The 21,385-nt window shown below is 44.8% G+C and overlaps 2 protein-coding genes and 1 long non-coding RNA gene across 13 annotated transcripts; all 3 read left to right on the top strand.

The window, feature by feature from the left end:
* Positions 1-1,476: 1,476 nt before the first annotated feature.
* On the top strand, positions 1,477-6,797 carry LOC109770629 (LEAF RUST 10 DISEASE-RESISTANCE LOCUS RECEPTOR-LIKE PROTEIN KINASE-like 2.7). Its single transcript, XM_020329357.4, has 3 exons — positions 1,477-2,386; positions 5,777-5,815; positions 6,360-6,797. The coding sequence occupies exons 1-3, from the start codon at positions 1,666-1,668 to the stop codon at positions 6,572-6,574; spliced, it is 975 nt and encodes a 324-aa protein (XP_020184946.1). The 5' UTR covers positions 1,477-1,665; the 3' UTR covers positions 6,575-6,797.
* Positions 6,798-11,374: 4,577 nt separating this feature from the next.
* Positions 11,375-16,049, top strand: LOC120976761 (uncharacterized). Of its 2 annotated transcripts, none has more exons than XR_005773112.3 (2): positions 11,375-11,857; positions 11,937-16,049. It is a non-coding gene; the product is annotated as an uncharacterized lncRNA (long non-coding RNA). The 2 variants fall into 2 exon arrangements; XR_005773113.3 differs by having other exon boundaries at positions 11,448-11,857; positions 11,943-16,049.
* A 345-nt stretch (positions 16,050-16,394) lies between these two features.
* LOC109770627 (uncharacterized) lies at positions 16,395-20,520 on the top strand. Of its 10 annotated transcripts, none has more exons than XR_005773110.3 (5): positions 16,426-16,914; positions 17,318-17,540; positions 17,743-17,881; positions 18,250-18,408; positions 20,116-20,520. XR_005773110.3 is itself a non-coding variant. In XM_040404140.3 (4 exons), the coding sequence occupies exons 1-4, from the start codon at positions 16,686-16,688 to the stop codon at positions 18,265-18,267; spliced, it is 609 nt and encodes a 202-aa protein (XP_040260074.1). In that variant the 5' UTR covers positions 16,426-16,685; the 3' UTR covers positions 18,268-20,520. The 10 variants fall into 10 exon arrangements, 3 of the variants coding, with proteins under 3 accessions (XP_040260074.1, XP_020184943.1, XP_020184944.1); XR_005773109.3 differs by having other exon boundaries at positions 16,427-16,914; positions 20,102-20,520; XR_012205112.1 differs by having other exon boundaries at positions 16,415-16,914; positions 17,377-17,540; positions 17,802-17,881; positions 18,250-20,520.
* The last annotated feature ends 865 nt before the right edge of the window (positions 20,521-21,385 follow it).

Here is a 21,385-nt window from a genome sequence, read left to right as displayed (position 1 = left end):
GGTACTACCGCTCACCCCAGCTGTACTACCGCTGGAGGAGCAGAACACGGGACAAAAGGAGGCAGGACAGAGCAAAGTACGATGGCAGTAGTGCAGTAGCGGTACTACCGCTCGACCGGAGCGGTACTACCGCTTATAGGCGGTACTACCGTGCCTTACTGCCGCGCGACTACCGCTGAACCCGACACGAAAAGAGCAGACCCAAAATCGAGGCGGTAGTAGAGCGGTACTACCGCTTGACGCTACAAGCGGTACTACCGCTGCCACCGCGGTACTACCGCAGGGAGAAAAACAGAACTGCCAAAACTTCTTCATATGAGCTCCGAATTGAGAAAACTCAAGCTTGTTGGATACAAGACGACGAGTAGCATCAAAACAGCGACTGGTTATAGTAAGAAGAGGCAGGGGAAGTATGCCAACAAATAGAGGAGTGAAACCTCCAACCGAGAAGAACCGGCATAACCTCCAACATCAAAAACATCATAGAAGATGCGAGTGAACTCCGTTTTCGATGAACTCGAGCTTGTCATCAAGATGACCATAAGCTCCAAAACTCACAAAGAGAAGAACCAAACAAGAACCAATAAAGATGATGCAAGGATGCAATGGTTTGAGCTCTCTATGAACGATACAATCAAGCTACTCATCGAGAGCCCCCCTTGATAGTACGACAATCGATCCTGTAACCCGGTCTCCCAACTACCGTCATGAGACCGGTAAAATAGAAAACCTATCAAGAGCAAACTTTTGCCTTGCACATGGTCCACTTGAGCTAGATGATGACGATCTTGACTCCCTCAAGATGGACCACCTTTCTTGATTGCGTTGGCTCGATGAAGACTAGTTGATTGCTCCCCCATACTCCACTATGGGTGAGCCACCCTTCCGCACATCTTCACAAGTCCATTGTCATCACAATGGCTTCAAGCATTTGATCTTTTCGTGATGCTTTACTTGAACTTGCACACCGCAACCTAACCCCACAAAGAACCATAGAGATTGTCATCAATTACCAAAACCAAACATGGGGCACCGCATGTTCTTTCAAATGGTGGTTCAAGACTATCCTAGATAGGGGGCCCCCGAGGAAGGCTCTAGCCTCCATGCTCATGCTTGTTTTCTGGGAACTTTGAAATGAGCGCAATGCAAGAGAATGTCACTACCACGGCGACCATGGTCACTGCTAGGATAAAGGAGGAGGCTCGTATTTGGACGCTTGCACGCACTAGACACCTGTGTAATGTAATGCCGCGAGAGTAGACTCCATTCCCCCGCCTTACGGGTACCTGTTAAAACTTCTCTCCTAATTAATGAAAATGACAAATATTTTGCCTTGTTTCAAGAAAAAAGAAAGTGCTGCTTTCCCTCAAAAAGAAAAAGAAAAAGTGGTGATGTGGTGTGCTCTCGTGGGCTAAAGACTAAAGTTCTAAATCTTCCGGTGCTACAGCCCGGTAGCTTCGCCTCGCCCCTCAAGTTGGAAAAGGTCGTGGAATGGATCAGCTGCTCCCTTGACTCGTGGTCGTTGTCTCCTCTTGGCACCAAAAAATTTCCACGCACGGTAGAACAACCGATCGATTCCACCCAGCCCGACGGCCTTATTACTCCCTCGATCGATCGCCGTGGCACAGGCACCCGTTCCGGTCTTCTTCCTCAGCGATCCACGCCATGTACCATCTCCTCCTCCTCCTCCTCGTCCTGCTCCCCTTCGCCACAGCCGACGCCCACGCCGCCGCTTTCTGCAACAACGCCACCTGCGGCGGCCAGAGCATCGCCTACCCGTTCTGGCTCGCCAACTCCGGGCCCAACTGCGGCTACCCGGGCCTGGGCGTCTCCTGCAACGAGAACACCCCGATCCTCGACGTCCAGTTCCACCAGTACAGGGTCCTGCGCATCGACTACGCCAACCGCGCCGTCTCCCTCGCCGACGTGGACGCCTGGAACACGACCTGCCCGCGGCTCAGCTTCAGCCTCTCCGTCGACCCCCGCTCATCGCTGCAGCTCACGCCCTCCAACTCCAACCTCACCCTGCTCTACAACTGCAAGGCCGGCGTCTCCCGGCCCTCCGCCGTGAAACTCGACGGGTGCCCGGAACAGAGCATGGCCTGGTACGTGCTCCCTGATGACGACGGGGCCACGGGCGACGCGCGCGCGTACGGGTGCGAGGAGGCGGTGACGACGCCGGTGCTGATGAGCCCGCGTCGTCCGGCGAACCCGTCGCTCCGTGAGGCGCTCAGCGGTGGGTTCCAGATGCGTTACGATGATCGGTCCGAGCGGTGCGGCGCATGCGAGCAGTCCGGCGGACGGTGCCGATACGGGCGCATCGAGGAGCACGGCGGGACGGGCTTCGCGTGCGTCTGCGACGATGGCGCGAACAAACTCCGGTGCGGTATGTACTATGCACTCTAATCCTAGTGATTTGCCCCTTCAGCACTGCTTAATGCATAGATTCTGCGGTCGATCTCGGATTTTCTTGGCGAACCGCTCGCGCGACTTCGCCGTGGTGGCTGTTGGGCTGATAGAATGTCTTTCCGCGCGCTTGCGAGGCACAAAATCAAAGTCTTGCGTGCTGGTAGTACGCGTTGACCTGTAGTCAGCTTGCTATTGGTCGACTGGCACGTCTCAGTCACGACTGACATTTGTGTAGAAATCGTGCAACAGGACTGACCATTCCAAATACGTTAAAACAAGAGAAAATAGGAGCTGGATATGCAATGTAGTAGAACATTTTCATTTTCTATGGTCTCCGAAGCTTCGCATTCATACACGGCTTACCAAGTCAGACGTTGAGCTATGACCTATGGGGTTGGCAACCAGGATGTGACCAGTAGCAGTGGACGACGGCATATGATGATAGCAACCCTCCATCAGCTGTAGGACTTCCCCCGTCAGTGCCGCGCTAGTCCTACGCAGTTTCATGTTCAAAGTTGATACCGACATTTTTGTTTTCTAAGTGGCATGCTTGCACAAACTTACAGTAGGGAGCTGGTCAGTAAAAACATCAGTTGGTACATAAGTTAGGCCCGCTACGGCTTACGGGCCTCTTTCAGCTAAAGGAATTTCATACGAATTTTGGAGGATTTCAATTCATAAGAATTGTTCCTATAGTAGCTCTTCTGATCAAAGGATAGAGCATCTCGAAATCTCCAAGGCGCGCGCACACACACATATTACACGGGCGAGAGAGGAATTTTCTCTAGCGTGTCCCGCCCTCCCGCGTCACCATGGCCCAGCCGCCATCCTCCTCCGACTCTGAATGAGGTGAGCTCGCTTGGGGTGTGGCGGTTCTTCAGTCACCTCTACCCATCGGGTATGTGGTGTTTGTGGCTGACGATGTTGTTGCGCCAAGTGTGTTGGCACCTAATTCCGATTCTCTCTTAGCGAAAGAGAATTGCGGCTTGCTCGCCAGCTTGGAGCCAACTACTCCTAGATCTGGCAAGGCAATTTCTTGCCTCCTGGTCTGGAGTCCCCAACCAGGGGCAAAATCAAGAACTTTGGTGTTTGCCCATGTGCCGACATCCTAAAGGAGAAATCTCTCATGGGCAAAGGAAGGAAGAGTGGCGCGCTAGGGAAAGTGCTAGCGGCTTCTTGATGGATGGTCTTCAGTCTCTTGGCCTGTCGTCATGGTTTTGACGTGTCACTGTGGTTTTGTTGGCTCCATTGTCTTTGGTCGAGGTGTTCTTTTGGAATGTAGAGGTATCAAGGTTCATTTGTGTCATGGGGCTCATGCTTTGTGAACAGTTTGCATGTGGCTTATTCGTATCTTTTTTCTGTTTTTCATTAACTAATTAGACAATTCTCTTCTACTTAATTAATTGATGAGTCAAATATTTTGCCTTCATTAAAAAAACTTCCTTATATCAAAGGGGCCGCCCTTGGCTCCATTTCGTTAAAATGAGCGCAAGAAACCTCTTCTTAAATTTGGTCGACATTCTTTCATATTTTTTCTACAATGGATGGATTTTATTGGCTTAAAATGGAGCATCAGGAGGATACAAACATGATAAGCATACACATGGCACCTGCATAATTAGGATGCACAAAACTAACACCAATGCATGCACACAAAAACAAGGCGGCAAATAGCAAAGTCATATAAGACCAAAGCTATGCGTAGGCGGTAATTTTTTTACTGAGAACCCTGATCGGCAAAGTACATCAATGATCATATCTGCATCAACCATCTCATGACACCCCATGGACAACAACGAGGTCAACAACATTGCCTTCACGAAGGGTGCGAGGCTCAAGCGCCGCCAGTAACCGTATCCACCACCCAAGGCCATATCTAAGTTTTCACCATGAAGAACCAGTCCGAGCATATCCGGACAATGCCTAGTCTTTCAACCCGGAGCTCAGGACCAGGTGCTTGAGCAGCAGCACGATCAAAGTCACTCATGTATTGACGCCGCCAATTTTTCGCGATTCCAACAGCTATGTGCGATGCATGACCACCGCCGCTGCACAACCATTCCTCAACTTGAAGTTGTCATCCATAGTTTGCTTATCACGTGGCTCCAAGGTGATGCCCCCAAGCAGTAGAGAGGAGCGAAGACACCTCCATAGCCCGATCCATAAGATTTGAAGTTTCCTTCCAGAGCCAAGTCCACGGGGAGAGGTAGGAGCACAACTCCACTACGAAGCTTTCGGGAAAGATAGCGGTTCGCACGAGTGTCGCCGTTGCCAGAATCAGCCAAGGCCACAAACGGGAACTCATTCGGAGATGCATTGCCACCAACTTCCCATGTCGGCCCACCATCAACTGCAACCCAACCACCACAACATCCACCGCTGAGAGCACATCTCATGATCTACCGCCCCTGTTGAGTCTGACCCACTCAACAAAGTTGCAACACAACCACAAACTAGGAGTGCATGCCGTCCCACGCGGAGTGGCAGCACGCCACCACCTCCCACCAATAGACCAAACCCTCCGGAGAAGGGAAGCAGCCACACCAGATCTGGACGAGCCGCTCCACTACTCGCTGCTGCAGGGACACCTTTGAGTAGTCTCGTCAAATGAAACTCCTTCGCTTAATTTGATCCATCAGTAGTCCTAGAAATGTAAGTTTGCAAAATGAATCATACTTTGGTTGGAACAAAGGTAGGAACTACAAAAACTTGCAGTGGCTACAGGTAGGGGTGGGACACGCACCTGCCCAGCCATGTTCGCCGCCCGATTGCCTCACGATCCGCAAAGATGTTCGGTCTCGCACACGGGCACCTTTTAAGTCTTATTTTCTGAAACAAACAATTTTATCGGTCATATGTTTTGAAACTTCCAATTTTGTCGGTGGTTCGTACCAAGTTTCAGAAGCGCCGATCCCAAGTTCTGAAACTTGGGTTTTTGTTGGTTGCTCGTATCAAGTTTCTTCTTTTTTTGCAAGAGCTCGTATCGTATCAAGTTTCAAAAATTAAAACTTAGCGATGTTTTTAAAAACTCGTCAAAACGTATTCAAAATGGATCTCGTTTGAAAGCACTCGTCACCAGAAACACGAATATGCAAAATGAAACTTAATTTAGACTTTTTATTTACAACATACGAAAGATTGAAAGTAAAAAACCAAAAGAAAAAGGGGTTGTGTGCCCATCTGCGTGCTACAAATCCCCTCCCATAGGAACTAGCGATCTAAAACTTGCATCGTAACTCCATCATGCCTTCACATGGGATCAATGTAATAATAGTGATAACTTATGGTACATCAGTATAGTAGCTCCATAAATTTCAGTAAATTTATATTTCATCTACTCATTAGCATTCACGTTCAACTATTGCAGGGGATGCACTCTCCTTATGCTTGAAGAGACAAAAATTGTGTAAGACACATCTCTTATTCTCAAGTCCATCATTTTGCTTCTCCCTTGTGGTCATATAATATTATCAAACAAGCTAGTATCTCACCACAAACGCTTGCACAAGATTTAATATAAGACAAGCAAGGTTTGATATATTTCAAAAATGTTCATTAAACTTGGTCCCACCATGTGCACGTAAAATGTTAGCAGCCACCATCTGAATGGGAGAGCAAGTCCCTGATAAATTAAAATTTTGAGTTTACACGTGAACTGATATTTTACTAGCCAAGTTATATCTCACACGTGTGAGATATACATTCACTCTTGTATTGTTATTTTCATTTTTCGTATCTTAATGAATAGGCAGAGCTCCTGCCATTTTCGTCAAAAAACATACCAGCCATATCCTTCCATAAGAAACTTAAGTTATGAATGAGTATTAACTTCACATATGTGTCTCTCATTCAAACTTCCTTTTGACTGGGGTGGTATGCTGGGTAAATTTCACTCAACCAATCTAAATGCTACAGCAATCTCCCTTAATGTTTTCCCCTCTTATTTGCAGATAAAATAGCAAGCACATCGAGCGTAGTTCTGATATTGTTTGCATGTTTATTGGTCTATAAGAAATACAGTTCTGCGCTTTTGAGGAGTCGTCTTCCGTGCTCCTTTCATGAGCCCGTTGAGGTTTCCTTGAGCCTCTTGACAAGTCACACCAGATCTGCCTCGTCTAGAGGTGATGCAGAGTTACCACGTGACGGCGGTGATCTTCTCCGGTGACATTTTGGCTTGTAGGCTTCGTAAATGGATAGTTTGGCCCCTAAATTGGTTTGGTGTAAATAACAAGTGATTAGAGGGAATAATGTTCACAAGATGTATGGCCAGATATTAGTCTCATAGTTGAACAATAAAGGTGGTCCCCCCCCCCCCCCCCCCGCACAAAGCAAGAGAAGATAAAGATGTCAATCAGTTTTAACTGCTATATTTATCTTATGTTTGAGTCATAGGGAAGCTTTTTTTTAGAAAAGGGGGACATCCCCGGCCTCTGCATCAGAGTGATGCATACGGCCACCTTTATTAGCAAGAAAATTGGTTCAACAATAGTCTTAAAGTCTCAAACAAAAGCTGCTCACAAAGAGCTAAGGAACAAAAATAAAAGCCACAACCGGCTGGCAAAAGAGAGATAGGAAAACTAATTGCCTATCCTATTACATGACCGCCATCCAAACCGGGTGAAAATATCCCGTGCTACCATCCCTCATCGGATAGATCCAATAACCAAACGCTCCCTGGCCTCCGTCGGAGTGAGTAACGACCACATACGGATCAACGCAGTGGCTCAGAAGATAACCTGCAAAAAGTGAGTATTTGTTGTTCTGTTAAAGACCAAATCATTTCTGCAATTCCAGATAGCCCATAATAAAGCACATACTCCTACACGAATGTGTCTTGCTGTTTGGGACTCAATCCCATCCAACCATGTCCCAAATAACGTGTTAATATTATTCGGAGGGGTAATATTGAAGGCTATGTTAACTGATTGCCAAAGAATCTTTGCCAAAGGACAATCGAGAAAGTGGTGTTTGATTGTTTCATCCCTGTCACAAAAGCTACATCGAGAGGATCCAATCCAGTTGCGTTTAATCAAGTTATCCTTAGTTAAAATGACTTGTTTGTGTACAAACCACATAAACACTTTAACTCTCAAGGGAACTTTGACATGCCAAACATGTTTCGAAGTAGGAATAGAACTAGAATTAATAACATCCAAATACATGGATTTAACCGTAAATTCTCTATTCCTAGTAAGCTTCCAACACAACTGATCCGGACGTTGAGAAAGTTGAACATCCATCAATCTTCTCACAAGATGGAGCCAAGCTTCCCAACGGTTACCGGCTAACGCTCTCCTGAAGCTGATATTTAGAGGCGTGGACTGACATACTGACTCAACGGTTGCATCTCTCCGTTGAACAATACTATAGAGAGAAGGATACTGAAGCGCGAGTGGCGTGTCCCCTAGCCAGGTATCCTCCCAGAATCTCGTAGAAGTACCGTTACCGACAACAAACTTGGTCCGATTAAGAAAGACCGATTTAACTCTCATCAGTCCTTTCCAGAAAGGTGAATCCATCGGCCTCACTGTCACCTGGGATAAAGTTTTGGATTGAAGGTACTTAGGACGCAGAATCTGTGCCCATGTGGCCTCGGTCTCTCGAGAAAGCTTATACAACCATTTGCTAAGAAGACATTTGTTCTTCACCTCAAGATTTTCGATACCTAGACCCCCTTGTTCCTTCGGTCGACAAATAATGTCCCATTTAGCTAGTCTATACTTCCTCTTCAGCTCATCACTTTGCAAGAAAAAACGGGATCGGTAGAAATCAAGTCTTTTCCGAACTCCCACTCGTACCTCGAAAAAAGACAAAAGAAACATGGGCATACTTGTGAGAACCGAATTAATGAGAATTAAACGGCCTCCATACGACATCAATTTGCCCTTCCAGCAGCCCAATTTCTTCTCAAATCGACCCTCAATGCACTTCCATTCTCTATTTGTTAGCTTACGATGATGAATGGGTAATACCTAAATACGTGAAAGGTAAAGCACCCAATTCACAACCGAACAATTGCTTATATGCCTCTTGTTCCTCATTGGCTCTTCCAAAACAGAACAATTCGCTCTTGTGGAAATTGATTTTTAGTCTGGTCAATTGTTCAAATAAGCATAACACCAGCTTCATCTTTCTCGCTTTTGCCAAGTCATGCTCCGTAAAGATGATTGTATCATCTGCGTACTGTAGGACAGATACACCTCCATCAACTAGATGAGGTACCAAGCTACCTACTTGGCCAGCATCCTTAGCCCTCCCTATTAGAATCGTCAACATGTCGACTACAATGTTGAACAGAATAGGTGACATTGGATCTCCTTGTCTCAAGCCCTTATGTGTTTGGAAATAGCGACCTATATCATCATTCACTTTAATTCCAACACTTCCTTTTTGCGTGAAAGATTCTACCTGTTGTCTCCAGTCTTGATCAAAACCTTTCATCCTCAATGCTTGTTGGAGGAATGGCCATTTGACTTTGTCGTACGCTTTTTCGAAATCCACTTTGAAAACAACCCCATCTAGTTTTTCCGTATGGATTTCATGGAGCGTTTCATGCAGAACCATCACCCCTTCAAGGATGTTTCGGTCTGGCATGAAAGCAGTTTGGGACGGCTGCACCACAGAATGCACAATCTGCGTGAGTCTATTTGTCCCAACCTTGGTGAAAATTTTGGAACTTACATTCAGAAGACAGATAGGCCTGAACTGCTCAATTCGCACCGCCTCTGTTTTCTTAGAAAGCAAAGTAATGGTTCCAAAATTCAGATGAAACAAGTGAAGCTGTCCAGCGAATAAATCCTGGAACATCGGAAGCAAATCCCCTTTAATAATATGCCAGCACCTTTTATAAAACTCCGCTGGAAATCCATCCGGCCCCGGAGCTTTATTATTCTTCATCTGAGAAATAGCTTCAAACACCTCTTTCTCCAAGAACGGAGCAGTTAAAATATCGTTCTCATCTGAAGCAAGCTGAGGGACATCTTCAATCCGCGACTCATCCAGAGATACGAAATTATCCTTCAGAGGCCCAAAAAGCTGCTTATAATAATTAGTGATGTATAATTTTAGATTCTCCTATCCTATAATCGTCCCTTCGTCTTGCTCAAGCTGAAAGACCCTTTTCTTTCTATGCTTGCCGTTTGCAATCATATGAAAGAATTGAGTGTTGGCGTCCCCCTGGACCGCTTTGCGAACCTTCGCCCGCAATGCCCACTTCAATTCCTCTTCTCGCAGGAGCTCTTTGAATCTCATCTCCGCATCCAATTTAACATGAAGTTCCGTTGAATCTACGACCATGGACTCGGCTCTTACAGCTAAGGCCTGAATAAGGGTAAGGAGCCTTTACTTTTCAACCTTATAAATACCACTGAGATGCTTAGCCCACCCACGCAAGAAACTTCGCAAGTGTCGTATCTTATTCTGTCATCTCTCAATTGAAGTCCTTCCTCCTGAATCTTTAGCCCATTCCCTGGCTATAAGATCAAAAAAGCCTTCTCTCTCAAACCACGCTAATTCGAAAGAGAAGGTATTCTTATTCCCCACGTGCGTTGCCTCACCAGAGTCAACCAGTAAAGGGGTGTGGTCCGAGAGACTGTTAAGAAGGCTTCGAACCATCTTGCAAGAGATCTAGTGGACAATTTTTAGTGGACCATATATAGTATCACCCTTCTTCAATGAAGGCGGAAGGGTTGGACTATCAAGAGCATAGACACTCTCTCTCACATCAATGTTGACCCACAAAAGCGTGTGAAGCTCCTCCCCTAATGCCATAAAGCATTTGTGCTTTTGAGGCTAGAACGATAACTGCATCAGGAAGACGATGGACGCACCTCAACATGCCTGGTGTTGGCTACCTAGGCCTCACTACCAAGGTGATTGTCACCGCCCACCTCACCCACCTCTATCGTCGTGGCGTTCCTCATCACGTCAGTCACAAATTGATCATCACAACGTCTAGATCACACGAGTCACAGGAGGTGGATGAGCTCGGATCGGCCAGTTGCTTGACGGAGCAAGGCCATGGCGGTGGTGATTGGCACCCTCCGGATGGGATGTCAGTGGAGGGGAGGCTCGAGTGGTGGGTTGCCGCAGGGAGCGGCGGGGGTGCTGTGGTGAAGTATGGTGAGGGTCGAAGGTTGCGAGTAGCACAGTGATGAGATGCATCGGCGGTGGGAGGTAGCCGAAGGTGGGGGCGTTGCTGGTTATTGGCTGTTGCTGATTGCCAGTGTGCTGCTCCTACATCCCGAGAGAGATATTTTGACTTTGACTGCTGATGTGCAGGTGGGATTTAAAAACCGATGCCACGTTAGCCTCAATACAATTTTGCTTCGGTTTCGGACGAAAGTTGTCTGGTTTTGAGACCCAAGGGTCCAAATGTCGCCCAAAAGACCAAATGTTGACTTTTGGTGAAATTGAAGAACAAAAGCGAGTGAATTGCAAACAACCACCACATTTCAAGTTTAGTTTTGGAATTGCCACCATATTTCTTGGGCGCCCCAAAAATCAACCGGTTTTCTTGCTAATTTTTTTAGTAAACACTAATGATCGATTTGGAGCCAAATAATCCAATTTCCGACATACCAGGCCCACTGATCAGTGCCATGTGGAAGTAAAAGTCAACACAAACGGCCTTGACCGTTAAGTTAGACATGGGATCCACCTGTCAACACACCTATCTCTCTCAAACCTTCCTTTTCTATTTGGGACATTCACTCGAACGGCTTGGATGCGAGGGAGGTTGCAAAGAGATGGCTCGCTGGCCTGCACGCCGCGCCGCCTGTACAAACTCGCTTGCCTGTGCACACAAACAGTGACCGGCAAGCAGCAAGTAAGCATCAAGCTAGCAGCCATGAGGTAACACAAGCAGTACCTCCATGCTGGGGCGGAGACACGGAGGGGCGAGCAGGGGCTAGACCCCTGCCAATCACTCGGCCCCCCCTCCCCCCCCCCCCAACAAATTTTAGCAGGCCATACACCATATATTTATTCTCTACTATTAAAAGCAGAATCGAACTTGGTGATGGTCATTGTTCACTCCCCCGGCCTCCTTCGACCCCCCTCCGCTCCTACGTCTCCTACGTGAAAAAAGCGACCACCCGCGTGCTTCCCTCCCCCCACCAACGATCCAGGCGGCGTACCGCCCTATCCAACCGCACTACCCTATGCCATGTCGCCGCTCCGCCGCGCTTCATCTTTGTCAAGCCGCCGGGAGATGGGAAGCGGGCCCCTTCTCTATTGATGAGGTTATACCGGAGGTTGCACAACAGTTCGGGAGGTCAAGGTTGACCATAGCCCAAGATCCCGGGCGACGATCGGGCGACCGGCCAAGCACTGGCGGACATCACAAATCAAATGAGGCAGCGGTGTGGTGTCCATGTTCCCGTCGGCGCGCGAAGCCCCTCTGCGTGGTTGTCTTATGTGACTCCTCTGCAAGGTCACCTCCACGCAGGTAAGCTCCCCAGTCCCCACTCCGCCTCTTCTTATCTTTGCCAGGCACGCGGCGTCCCGGCTGATCCGTCGTTGGCCAGCGGCAGAATTGTTCGACGAGTTCATCCGGGGACTGCGCATGGAGCACGGCAATGTCTCCACCCTGTCGTTGCTCAACAACGACCTCGAGACGACCGGCTTGGGGTTTCCCGCTTGTCGTTGAGGCCTTCCGCGACTCAGTCCACAGCGCCGCCTGCTTTGGCCTGATCGGGAATTCGGGATAGAAGACGTACAACCACCCATAAGTTTCTCTTCCTTCTCCTTTCTTAACTTTTTGTAATATCCCGAATCATCTATTTCATCATCACCAAGATACAGCCATACATGAGAGTTTGCGAATGGGGAATTGGAGATACGAGGAGGAAGCAGGGGGTGAGGTTCAGAGAACGAGGGAGAGAGAGTTCAGGGAGTTCAGAGAACGAGGGGGTGAGGTTCCCAGGAGATACGAGGAGGAAGCAGGGGGCCAGCTCACAAAGCTCTCTCGCATGGATATTCTGAGCCAGGCGACTTATTCCCGCTGACACAGGCGTAGGTGTGACAATTTTGTACGGTTCTCTTCTCCGTCTGATGCCTAATAGAGAATTCGAGTAAAAAAGTCCAGCTTGATTTCTTAATTATGATCTGCACTAATAGTACAGATGCATATTCTCTCAAATTTTATACGGTTCTCTTCTTGGTCTGATTCCTAATACAAAACCTGTGCTGGATCTTGATTTATTGGTTATGAAATGCACTATTATTTTTGGTCAGATTCTTCCAGCAACTTCTAATGGAGATGGGATAATAGTTCCAGGATAAAGAAGAGGTATGAGCATGGACTTCTAATACTTCTCTATAAGTTTGACATTTTTTGACACTTCCTACAAAAAGAAAGTAAATCTGTCATTGCTGGGACGTAGTCCACGAGAAAATGTGCTTTTCAGTTCCGTAAACATTGTGAGAGTTTTGCTTGATCTGTAACTGAAATCTGATAGTCTTGTTGTGTTTGTTACGCCATTATGTATGTGGAATAGTCTTCTTGTTGTGATGAATAGGCGCAGGGGCAGCAATCGGAGGAGAGTGGGGCCGATGGGGTGGAGAACGACGAGGTCGCACGGATGGATGTAGCAGCACATCAGAGTTAACTTCATATTTCTCGCTGACAATTATTTTGCTTGTACTTAGTATCCCACATCATGTTAGTGCTGCATCTATCTTATTTGTTTACTGAAACTAGGAGTAGTAGTACATCATAGTTGTTGCTGAAAATACTCCTACGACAGGTGATATTGCTTTAATCATAAATGAATTGCCGTGGGATTATATAATCTCGACGATTAGATGAAGATGATAAACAATGTCATTGTCTTGGTTGTTTGGATGATTTGGAAGGAACGATACAACAGAGTTTTGAAGGAAAATCCTCCCGTTTGGATCGCACGTCGAACAAATTAAGTGTGATGCGCACAACTGGTATAAGTAGGGGCCAAATTTCTTGCACAGTTGTTTGTTTAACATAACTGCTCTGTTCTTCTCAGCTTATCCCATTTTTCACAACATGTTCTGGGAGTATCAAGCATTTATTTTCAAGGTCGACAGTTCCTCGTCGAACGGTGGACCTTTTACCAAGTATGGGGTCGCTTCAGGCAAGAGGAATAATCTTTCCTTCGCTGTTATCTTGGTCGCATGCTCCTTTCAGCAAGAACGTAACAACTTGATGTTTGAATGGTTCAAGGCTGATGCTTTGTGCTTTGTATCTCTCTGTCCGACAAGGTTTACGGTTTGTGTTTCGGCAGTTACCTTCTTTTCCTATGTAGGTTGTGATGAGGTTGTTCTTTTCTTTTGAGCTTTGTACTGTGAGATTAGATATTATTATTTCTTCTATAATGATCAAATACACTTCTCTTGCATGGTTCCGAAAAAACACCTCCATTTAATATTCTTACAGTTTTAATCATATATGAACTGCTAAGGAACCATACCACCTTTCTGTTTTACTGCTATGGTTTATTTACTAGCTATTTTACTTCAAGTAGTCGATTTATATTTATTTTATGAAACAAGTAGATTTATATTTATGAGCATGCACTTGCAGTTCAGTAAACTGGAGTATGGTAATTCATTCTCCATGAAGAATGACAAAAATGTTGCACCTTAATTAGGTATTGTTTTCTATGTTTTTAGTTAAGATTTTTTAGCACAATTTTTCCTTGATATTCATATTCATATTTAAGGTCCATACCAGTGTACCGCCAACTATTGTTTTGACTACCTTTTGTTGATGTGAACCAATCTCTTTGAATATTGTCAGATAGTTTTGATCATAAATGAATTGTCGCAGAATTATATAATCTCCATGATTACAATGCCTCGATTTAATATTCTTACAGTTTTAATCATATGACCTTTCTGTTTGACTACTAAGATTTTTTTACTACTAGCTATTTTATTTGCAGTAGTCAATTTATATTGTGTTTTGAAACAAGTAGATTTTTATTTATGAGCATGCACTTTCAGTTCAGTAAACTGGAGTATGCATTAATTCATTCTCCATGAAGTAATGATGGAAATGTTGCACCTTAATGAGGTATTATTTTCTATGTTGTTTTTAATACGTTTTGTACTACAAGAGGCACTAAACATAGGACTTGTAGTGTAACTGGATCTATACATGATTAAGTATATATACTCAAGTACCTACTGAGTCTCAGTTTTGTTTATTGCATAGACTTTCTGTGCATGCATACATTATTTTTAGAACAATGGCTATGTTGCATGCTGGTGTCCCTATGTTTCTATCCACAAGGCTATATATGTGCCTTACCATCAGAAATAAAATGAGTAATAGGGGCTGAGGAGAATGTACATTCTGTAGCTAGCTGAGCACAATGGATAACAATACATCGTATGTATGAATTCTGAACCATGTAAAGATGAGGAGCAGAGTAATCACATGCCTTTTGTTACTTTGTTGTTCATCTTTAGAACTAGAGAGAGGGAAAGACAGAGTTGCTAGCTCATACTACTTGAGACTGAAGGTCATTTTTCTATATAGTACCACATATGATGGCATGTAGTTCTTGTATATACATATACTTGAGATGTTCTGGATAAAGTTGGAGCCATGAATCTAAGCTTAGCTTTTTTACTACTTTATTCCTTATTCTTTTTAGGGAACAATAATATAGCATGATGTAGTTCTTGTATATACATATACTTGAGATGTTCTGGAGCAGAGTATCCCTGGTCTTAAAACTTCTTGAGCCCTATAAACAGAAATGACAAAGTGATAGCGCTAATAAGGTGAATTCAAAGCTAGATTCATGGGGTGTTTGTTGCTTTTTCATTCTGAGTTGTGTTTCGTTTACATTAAACTTTTCCCATTCCCTTCACCCTTGCCGAGACATTGGTCGATGTGAAGCCCAGAACAAATTCAATTGCACAATTATCCACATAATGAGTGTGGGTTGCAGGGATGTTGCGATTGTCACATGTCCTCCTTGATTTAAGGCGTGCCCTTCACATGTAAGCAATTCTTGTAGGAAACAACAAGAGCTCGCAACTATTCACTGGACTAGGAAGAAATGCATACATAAAAAGGAAGCTATTGCAAGCGCACGGATGAGGATGAGACAGAGAAGTAGCCAAGCATGAGAAAGATCGTCATCATACTTTATCTTCTTGTATTTCAGGTGGCACTTAGGTGTGGGGAAATGGACATGGTGATTGCTAGGAAGGGAGTTGAGTGGGACCAAGACATAGAACTTTGTGAACGAATTTAAATTCTGAAGGGAAAGGCATTTCGCAATACAGGGCCAGAAAACTTCACTCTAGGTTGTATATAAACAATCTAGCAACTAATATGCACTTGGTTTATATTTTTACATGTCTCTTTATGGTTCAAATTATGTTTAGTGGGCGAGCATATATCGACCAAATTATGTTCAGTTCTTATATTATCAGATTTTAGAACGACTTTGTCCATCTTTTAGTTTTCATCTTCCCAACTCAGTATTCTTTTGCTTCACTCCCTTTGATGAGTGAGTTACCACAATAAATTCAGGTTTGGAAAATACATGAACCTTTCGTTTGAATGGCCTGGTTAATCGAAAATATGAACTTTCACATAAACAAACAACAACACATGAGCATTAGCAATCCGTACAAAAAGAAAATGACACACATCGTAAACGCTAACATATCATGTCATATTGGAGTTTTCTAGAGTGAAGTAGAGTGACGACACTAAAGCTAGAGCAAAGGATTGGTTTGAGATAAAACAGGGTGAAGAAGAAGTAACATTTGTCTTGTTGGTAGGGTATGGTGTCCCGTGGCAATGCACGGGCAGTCAACTAGTACACGCTAATGCCCGGCTGGCCGCAGTTGATTATTCATTAGCCCATATCTTTCCCTATATATATATTATATATTATATATTTTAAACCAGGTATTGCTTCTGGCCGTACGTCGTCGTTCTTTTTGCATAAAAGTCCCCCTATTGTTAAGAATTCAACCCGCAGTCCTTTCTTAAGTGAGAAAAACGTTTCGTTCAGAAATTTTACAAATAAAACCCTGTGGTTTCAGGGATTCAACCCGCAGTCCTCGGTCAATGAATACAAATCGGTTTCTGGGCTGTAGATCGTGCGGCGGCGCTCCCGATCCCCGATCCGATCGGGAGCAGGACGACGGCGGCAGAGCTCCGGGAGGCGGGGAACGACGGGGAAGTGGCGGAGGTCGGGATCTATCCCGGCGGTTCATAGTGGAGGCCGGCCGCGGCGGCGCTCCTGATCCCCGATCCGATCGGTAGCAGGATGACGACGGCAGAGTTCCGGGAGGCGGGGAAGTGGCGGAGGTGGGGATGCATCCCGGTCGTTCGTAGTGGAGGCCAGCGGCAGCGGCGCCCCATGGCATGGCGACTCGGTCTTCTGGGAAGAAGATACGAGGGAGGGAGACGAGGTGAGATGGAGAGAAGAGAAGGGAGAATAGGGACTACGCGGCTACTTGCTGCTGGTCCGACGGCGGCTCCAGTCATCGGATCAGGTTTTGTCCGGATTCCTCTCCTCCCCGCAAAAAAAGTATGCCATGTCGTTGTTAATTGCTAGAGACGCTCTTCATAAGTTCAGCCTGTGGCCAACAGCAACCTCCAGGTCACCTGAGAATTCAGTGGCATAGGCATGCTCTCGCCTGATTAATTTTGTATTGAAGATTTTTCTTTGGCGTGTGGGCAGCACCCATCAGTGTTAAGAGTACATGTTCAATATACATAACAGCTTCTCTGGTGACTTACTCATCTAATGGTTAGATACAATTTTAGCAACAGTGAATAGACGCATGATACGTTTGTCTGCTTCTGAATGTTCATAATGTGTAAACGATTCAATTTTTAAATGATTTTGTTTTAGAAGTTGAATCTGCACATCGACTATATGCTCCAACACTGCAGGCCAACTCTTGATGGATTTCCAATGTGTTGCTGGCCTCCCAATTTTTTCCGTCGTGCAGCCGCTCCCCGTCTCCCTGGATTGTCCCAAGCTGGTCCGGCCGTGTGCTGCCCTGACAGCCGAGCGTGTGCTATCCACGGAACACGGCTCCTCCACCCAGGACCTCCTCCGCAACGCCGGCGAGGACACTACTTCGTCCGAACCGATCATCACGACCACGCGCAGGTACACACACATGTGCTCCCCTGCCACCCCTGCACTGATTTAAGGCAAAATCCAATTGGGGGGTATTGATAGGCACCAATGTATTCTTGATTGAGTTCCCATTTCTTGAATTACGTTGATCCTTTTGGTAAGATCAAATCGAACAAACTGAACATCACTTGCCCAAACAAGCTGAACGTCATGCTACATTATTGCAAATCAGTTACCAGGACTTTGTGTTCTTTGTACAAAACAGTCAAGACCTCGATCACTTATTTGTAGAGCACAAGCGAAGACATCTGCTAGATAAATGTCTTCCCAAGCTAAAGGCTCATGGCTCCGAAGTACTAATATTCTCTGAGGTACTGATTCTCTCTGTTACTCATGCACCTAGCTTGGTTGCTTCAGAAAGCATCATGACTATGATAAAAATATGATAGCAATCATGAGTTACAGAAATTCTGCTTCTGAGGTGATTTTGTGCCCATGCTCACATTCTATCTTGAGTTTTGTGACCCATATTATACGGGTATCTTCTTTGTCTATTCATGATTGTGTGGAGCTTGCAAGATTAATTCACGCTGGCTTCTTAGCTTTTCATTTTTCATATTCGCCACAAGCCTGCTTTCATCTCTCCCTTCCCATTATATAGTGAATATGTAATCTTAAATCATGACCAGAAAAAATGTGCAGGTTCTACATGTTTACTTGCATGCTATTTTTTTTACAGGAGCACCATAACATGTGAAAAATTCGAAGAGCTTTGTGAAGATTTGTGGGAGCAGCTCTGACTACAATTAAGGAAGTCCCACGCAGCGGGCATGAAGATTGGTCACATATATATGTATAGTAGAGCTGATTGAGGACTTACACGGCACCCAAACTGCAGGTGATTGTACTTTTCATTGAAGACTTATACTTTGAGGGGCTGTAATGGTAATGCAGGAATGTTGCATCGTTCATATCTACCATCGACCATCATTACTTACTTTTGTTGTTCTTCTTGCTATTGGCTGGTAGCTTTTAGTAGCAATTTGGATAATTTTGTGCATAATATTCTGTCTGATTTTGGGGCAAGAAAGGTCGGGGATTCTGCTGTGGGTGGATCATGGCCTCCAGAACAATGCACACTATATAGTAGCCTGAGCAAGTTGTGGGCGGTGCCTTCATATGGTTGTTAAATTGCTGCTCTTTTTCTATATGGATTAATGCGAAGCACCTCAAATTTCTCTTTGAAGAATATATGTTTCTTTTTGTTCGATTTGAGTTCTTGCTCTCCCAGTTCAGAACATTTAGGACGTGATTTTGGAGAAACTTAGAGAGTAGGAATAAGTCACCCGTCGTATTCAACTTTGTAATTAAAATGATTTAGAGTAGGAACCAGAGCTGAGATTGTTACTTTTTATGTAATAAAACGGGTGCTATATCAAATGATTTTTTTCACATAGGTGGGGATTCAACTCTGTCGCTAGAAAATGGCTAGAGCGTACTTGAATTGTTGAAAACGTGGATCAGGTCCTATAGTAGCTATCTTTGATTTACAACCAGAGTTCACTTATAATTATAGGATGAAACTTTATATTATTTTGCCATCTTATTTCGTTTGTAAAAGTAGCTGCAACAACTAGCAGTTTGAATTGATGCATGCATGCATAATATAGACAACTAATTAATTAGCTTTTCAATATTATCTGTCACTCCACTATTTATCTGTTTCTTCAGTGTACATGCATGATATTACATGATTAAACATACCATTTTTGAACTTCATTTAGTTGTCTATATTATGCTCTATGTGCTATTACCAACAAAAAAAGTGTTACCTCTGTACCACGCCTACCAAGCGTCTTATATTTTGGTATGGAGGTAGTATTTTTAGCCTGCAAAGCGACTCCTATGCCCAGTGTGGCAATAATGTGTCTGCACCAGTGAAGAGAGAACTTGTTTTTTACATTGTAAGAAACACGTTTTGTTTCTTCCCCATCATTTAAGTGTGTGCCATGTTACTTTTGTTCATGTTGCTGAATGTACATTTTCAGTATTCTCAGTATATATCTGATTATGATGATGTTCCATACTGTTCTGGAGCCGACAACTTTTTGGACTGCTCGATGTTTATAACCAATGAGACTACTTTTTTGGTTGTTGGCTGGAGCTATCACTATGACTGAAATTTTCTTTTCACCCAAGTAAATTTATATGGTCATCAAAAACCAACGACAGGTCAACACTTGTCAGCAGTTTGCAATTTGTATTACAATATGCCTAAGCCAATGGTCAGATAATGTTGTTTTTGTTAGGAAATGTAGAAAACGTGGTCATGATTTATGTAGATTGGACAGTCCCTTCAAACTGCAGTCTTCGATCTTGAGTGGACAGTCTAACTATATGTTTCCTAGAAAATTGACTATAGGTTCCATGAATTGACTGATTATTTTGGCCTGATCAGATTATACTAGGTCTTGATTTGAAGGTCCAGTTAAGGCAGCTGGTGCTGGTTTATTTGTTGTAACACTAACTATGTTATTTAGACAACGACATGTGGTCTTTCTCATTCCTCGACATTTTCCTTTGCTACCAAGATTTTTCATTCTAGGTTGTGGAAAAACGGATGTAGCATTCCTTCTACAAGTTGTCATGAGCTGGGACATAGAAGAAGAGAGCCGACAAGAAGTCGCACATCGGTTCGCTCCGGTGTCGCTGCCAATGGTGCTGCGCAAAGTGCGGATTGCAGGCTCGATGCGTATGAGTCCGTCCCTACGTCCATGACGTGGAAGCAAAGGAAATCGATACAATTAGATAGTATATTTGGTTATGAAAGTTGTCTTTTGTGTGGCAGTTTTGCCATTATTTTGTAAAAGCTTTGAGTTTTTGTTAATGTACTTGTCTTACTAATCACACTTTTAACCAATTCGTGCCAAGGCTAATAGCCAAGTTCTGCACAAACTGCTCCTGTTTCCTTGATGACTGCTATTGTCAGAAGATTCTTTTCAGCATTTAAGTAATACCGATCCCACATTTAGTTATGTGTGCAAAGGCCAGTAGCAAATTAATGACTACTTGCTGGTCGGATATTTCCTACTTCCAGGTTTTATCTCATTATATATTTGGAAACCATATCATTACGAACTTTCAAAGATTATTGGTTAGTTTTTTTATATCTACTTTGTAATACATACGTCATACTACTAAGATTGGTCCAGAGTACGAGCTAGGAATTCTTATCCTGCTGGGCTTGTATACTAATGTAAAATTACACAAGGCAAAATCCAAATGATTGATTTGGAAGTCTAGTTAATTTAGTTTTAAAGTTCATTATTTTTCAAGATGAAGATGAACAATAATGTCTCACCTTATTTTTGATGAAATCCTGAGGAGATGGAGTTAGCTCTGTCCTCGTTTCACTTGGTATACAAACTCCCTACTAAAATATTGTGTCACGGCGGTAGAAATTTAGGCGTAAGCTCAAAGTGAAAAACACATCATATGTTCAAATCCTGGCACCGCCGACCGAACAACGATGTGGGACACGACGCGTCTGGGAAAGCGATGGTCTGAGCCGAACGTGTCAGGGTCCCATCCACGACTCCCTCTCCTCCTGTCCTTCTCTCACCGGACCGCCTCCTCCTCAGCCTCTCCCGCATCGGCTGCCTCCCGACGAGTAAAGTGCCACCGGACCCTCCATCCTTCTCCCGCTCCACTCACCCTCCTCCTCCATCCCACCTCCTACGCCCGCTCGCCCAACCATGGTTGCATCTTCTTACACTGGCGCCATGGCCACGGCTCGGCAGTAGCACGCGTCGCTGCGACTCACGGTCCCGCCATCGCCAGCTCACGCACTGCGTCGTGAAGCCGTTGCGTCAGCC

Source organism: Aegilops tauschii, chromosome 3 (genome assembly GCF_002575655.3).
Source record: "Aegilops tauschii subsp. strangulata cultivar AL8/78 chromosome 3, Aet v6.0, whole genome shotgun sequence".
NCBI lineage: Eukaryota > Viridiplantae > Streptophyta > Magnoliopsida > Poales > Poaceae > Aegilops > Aegilops tauschii.
Note: the sequence above shows the minus strand (reverse complement) of the source record. Positions and strands in the feature narration are given on the sequence as shown.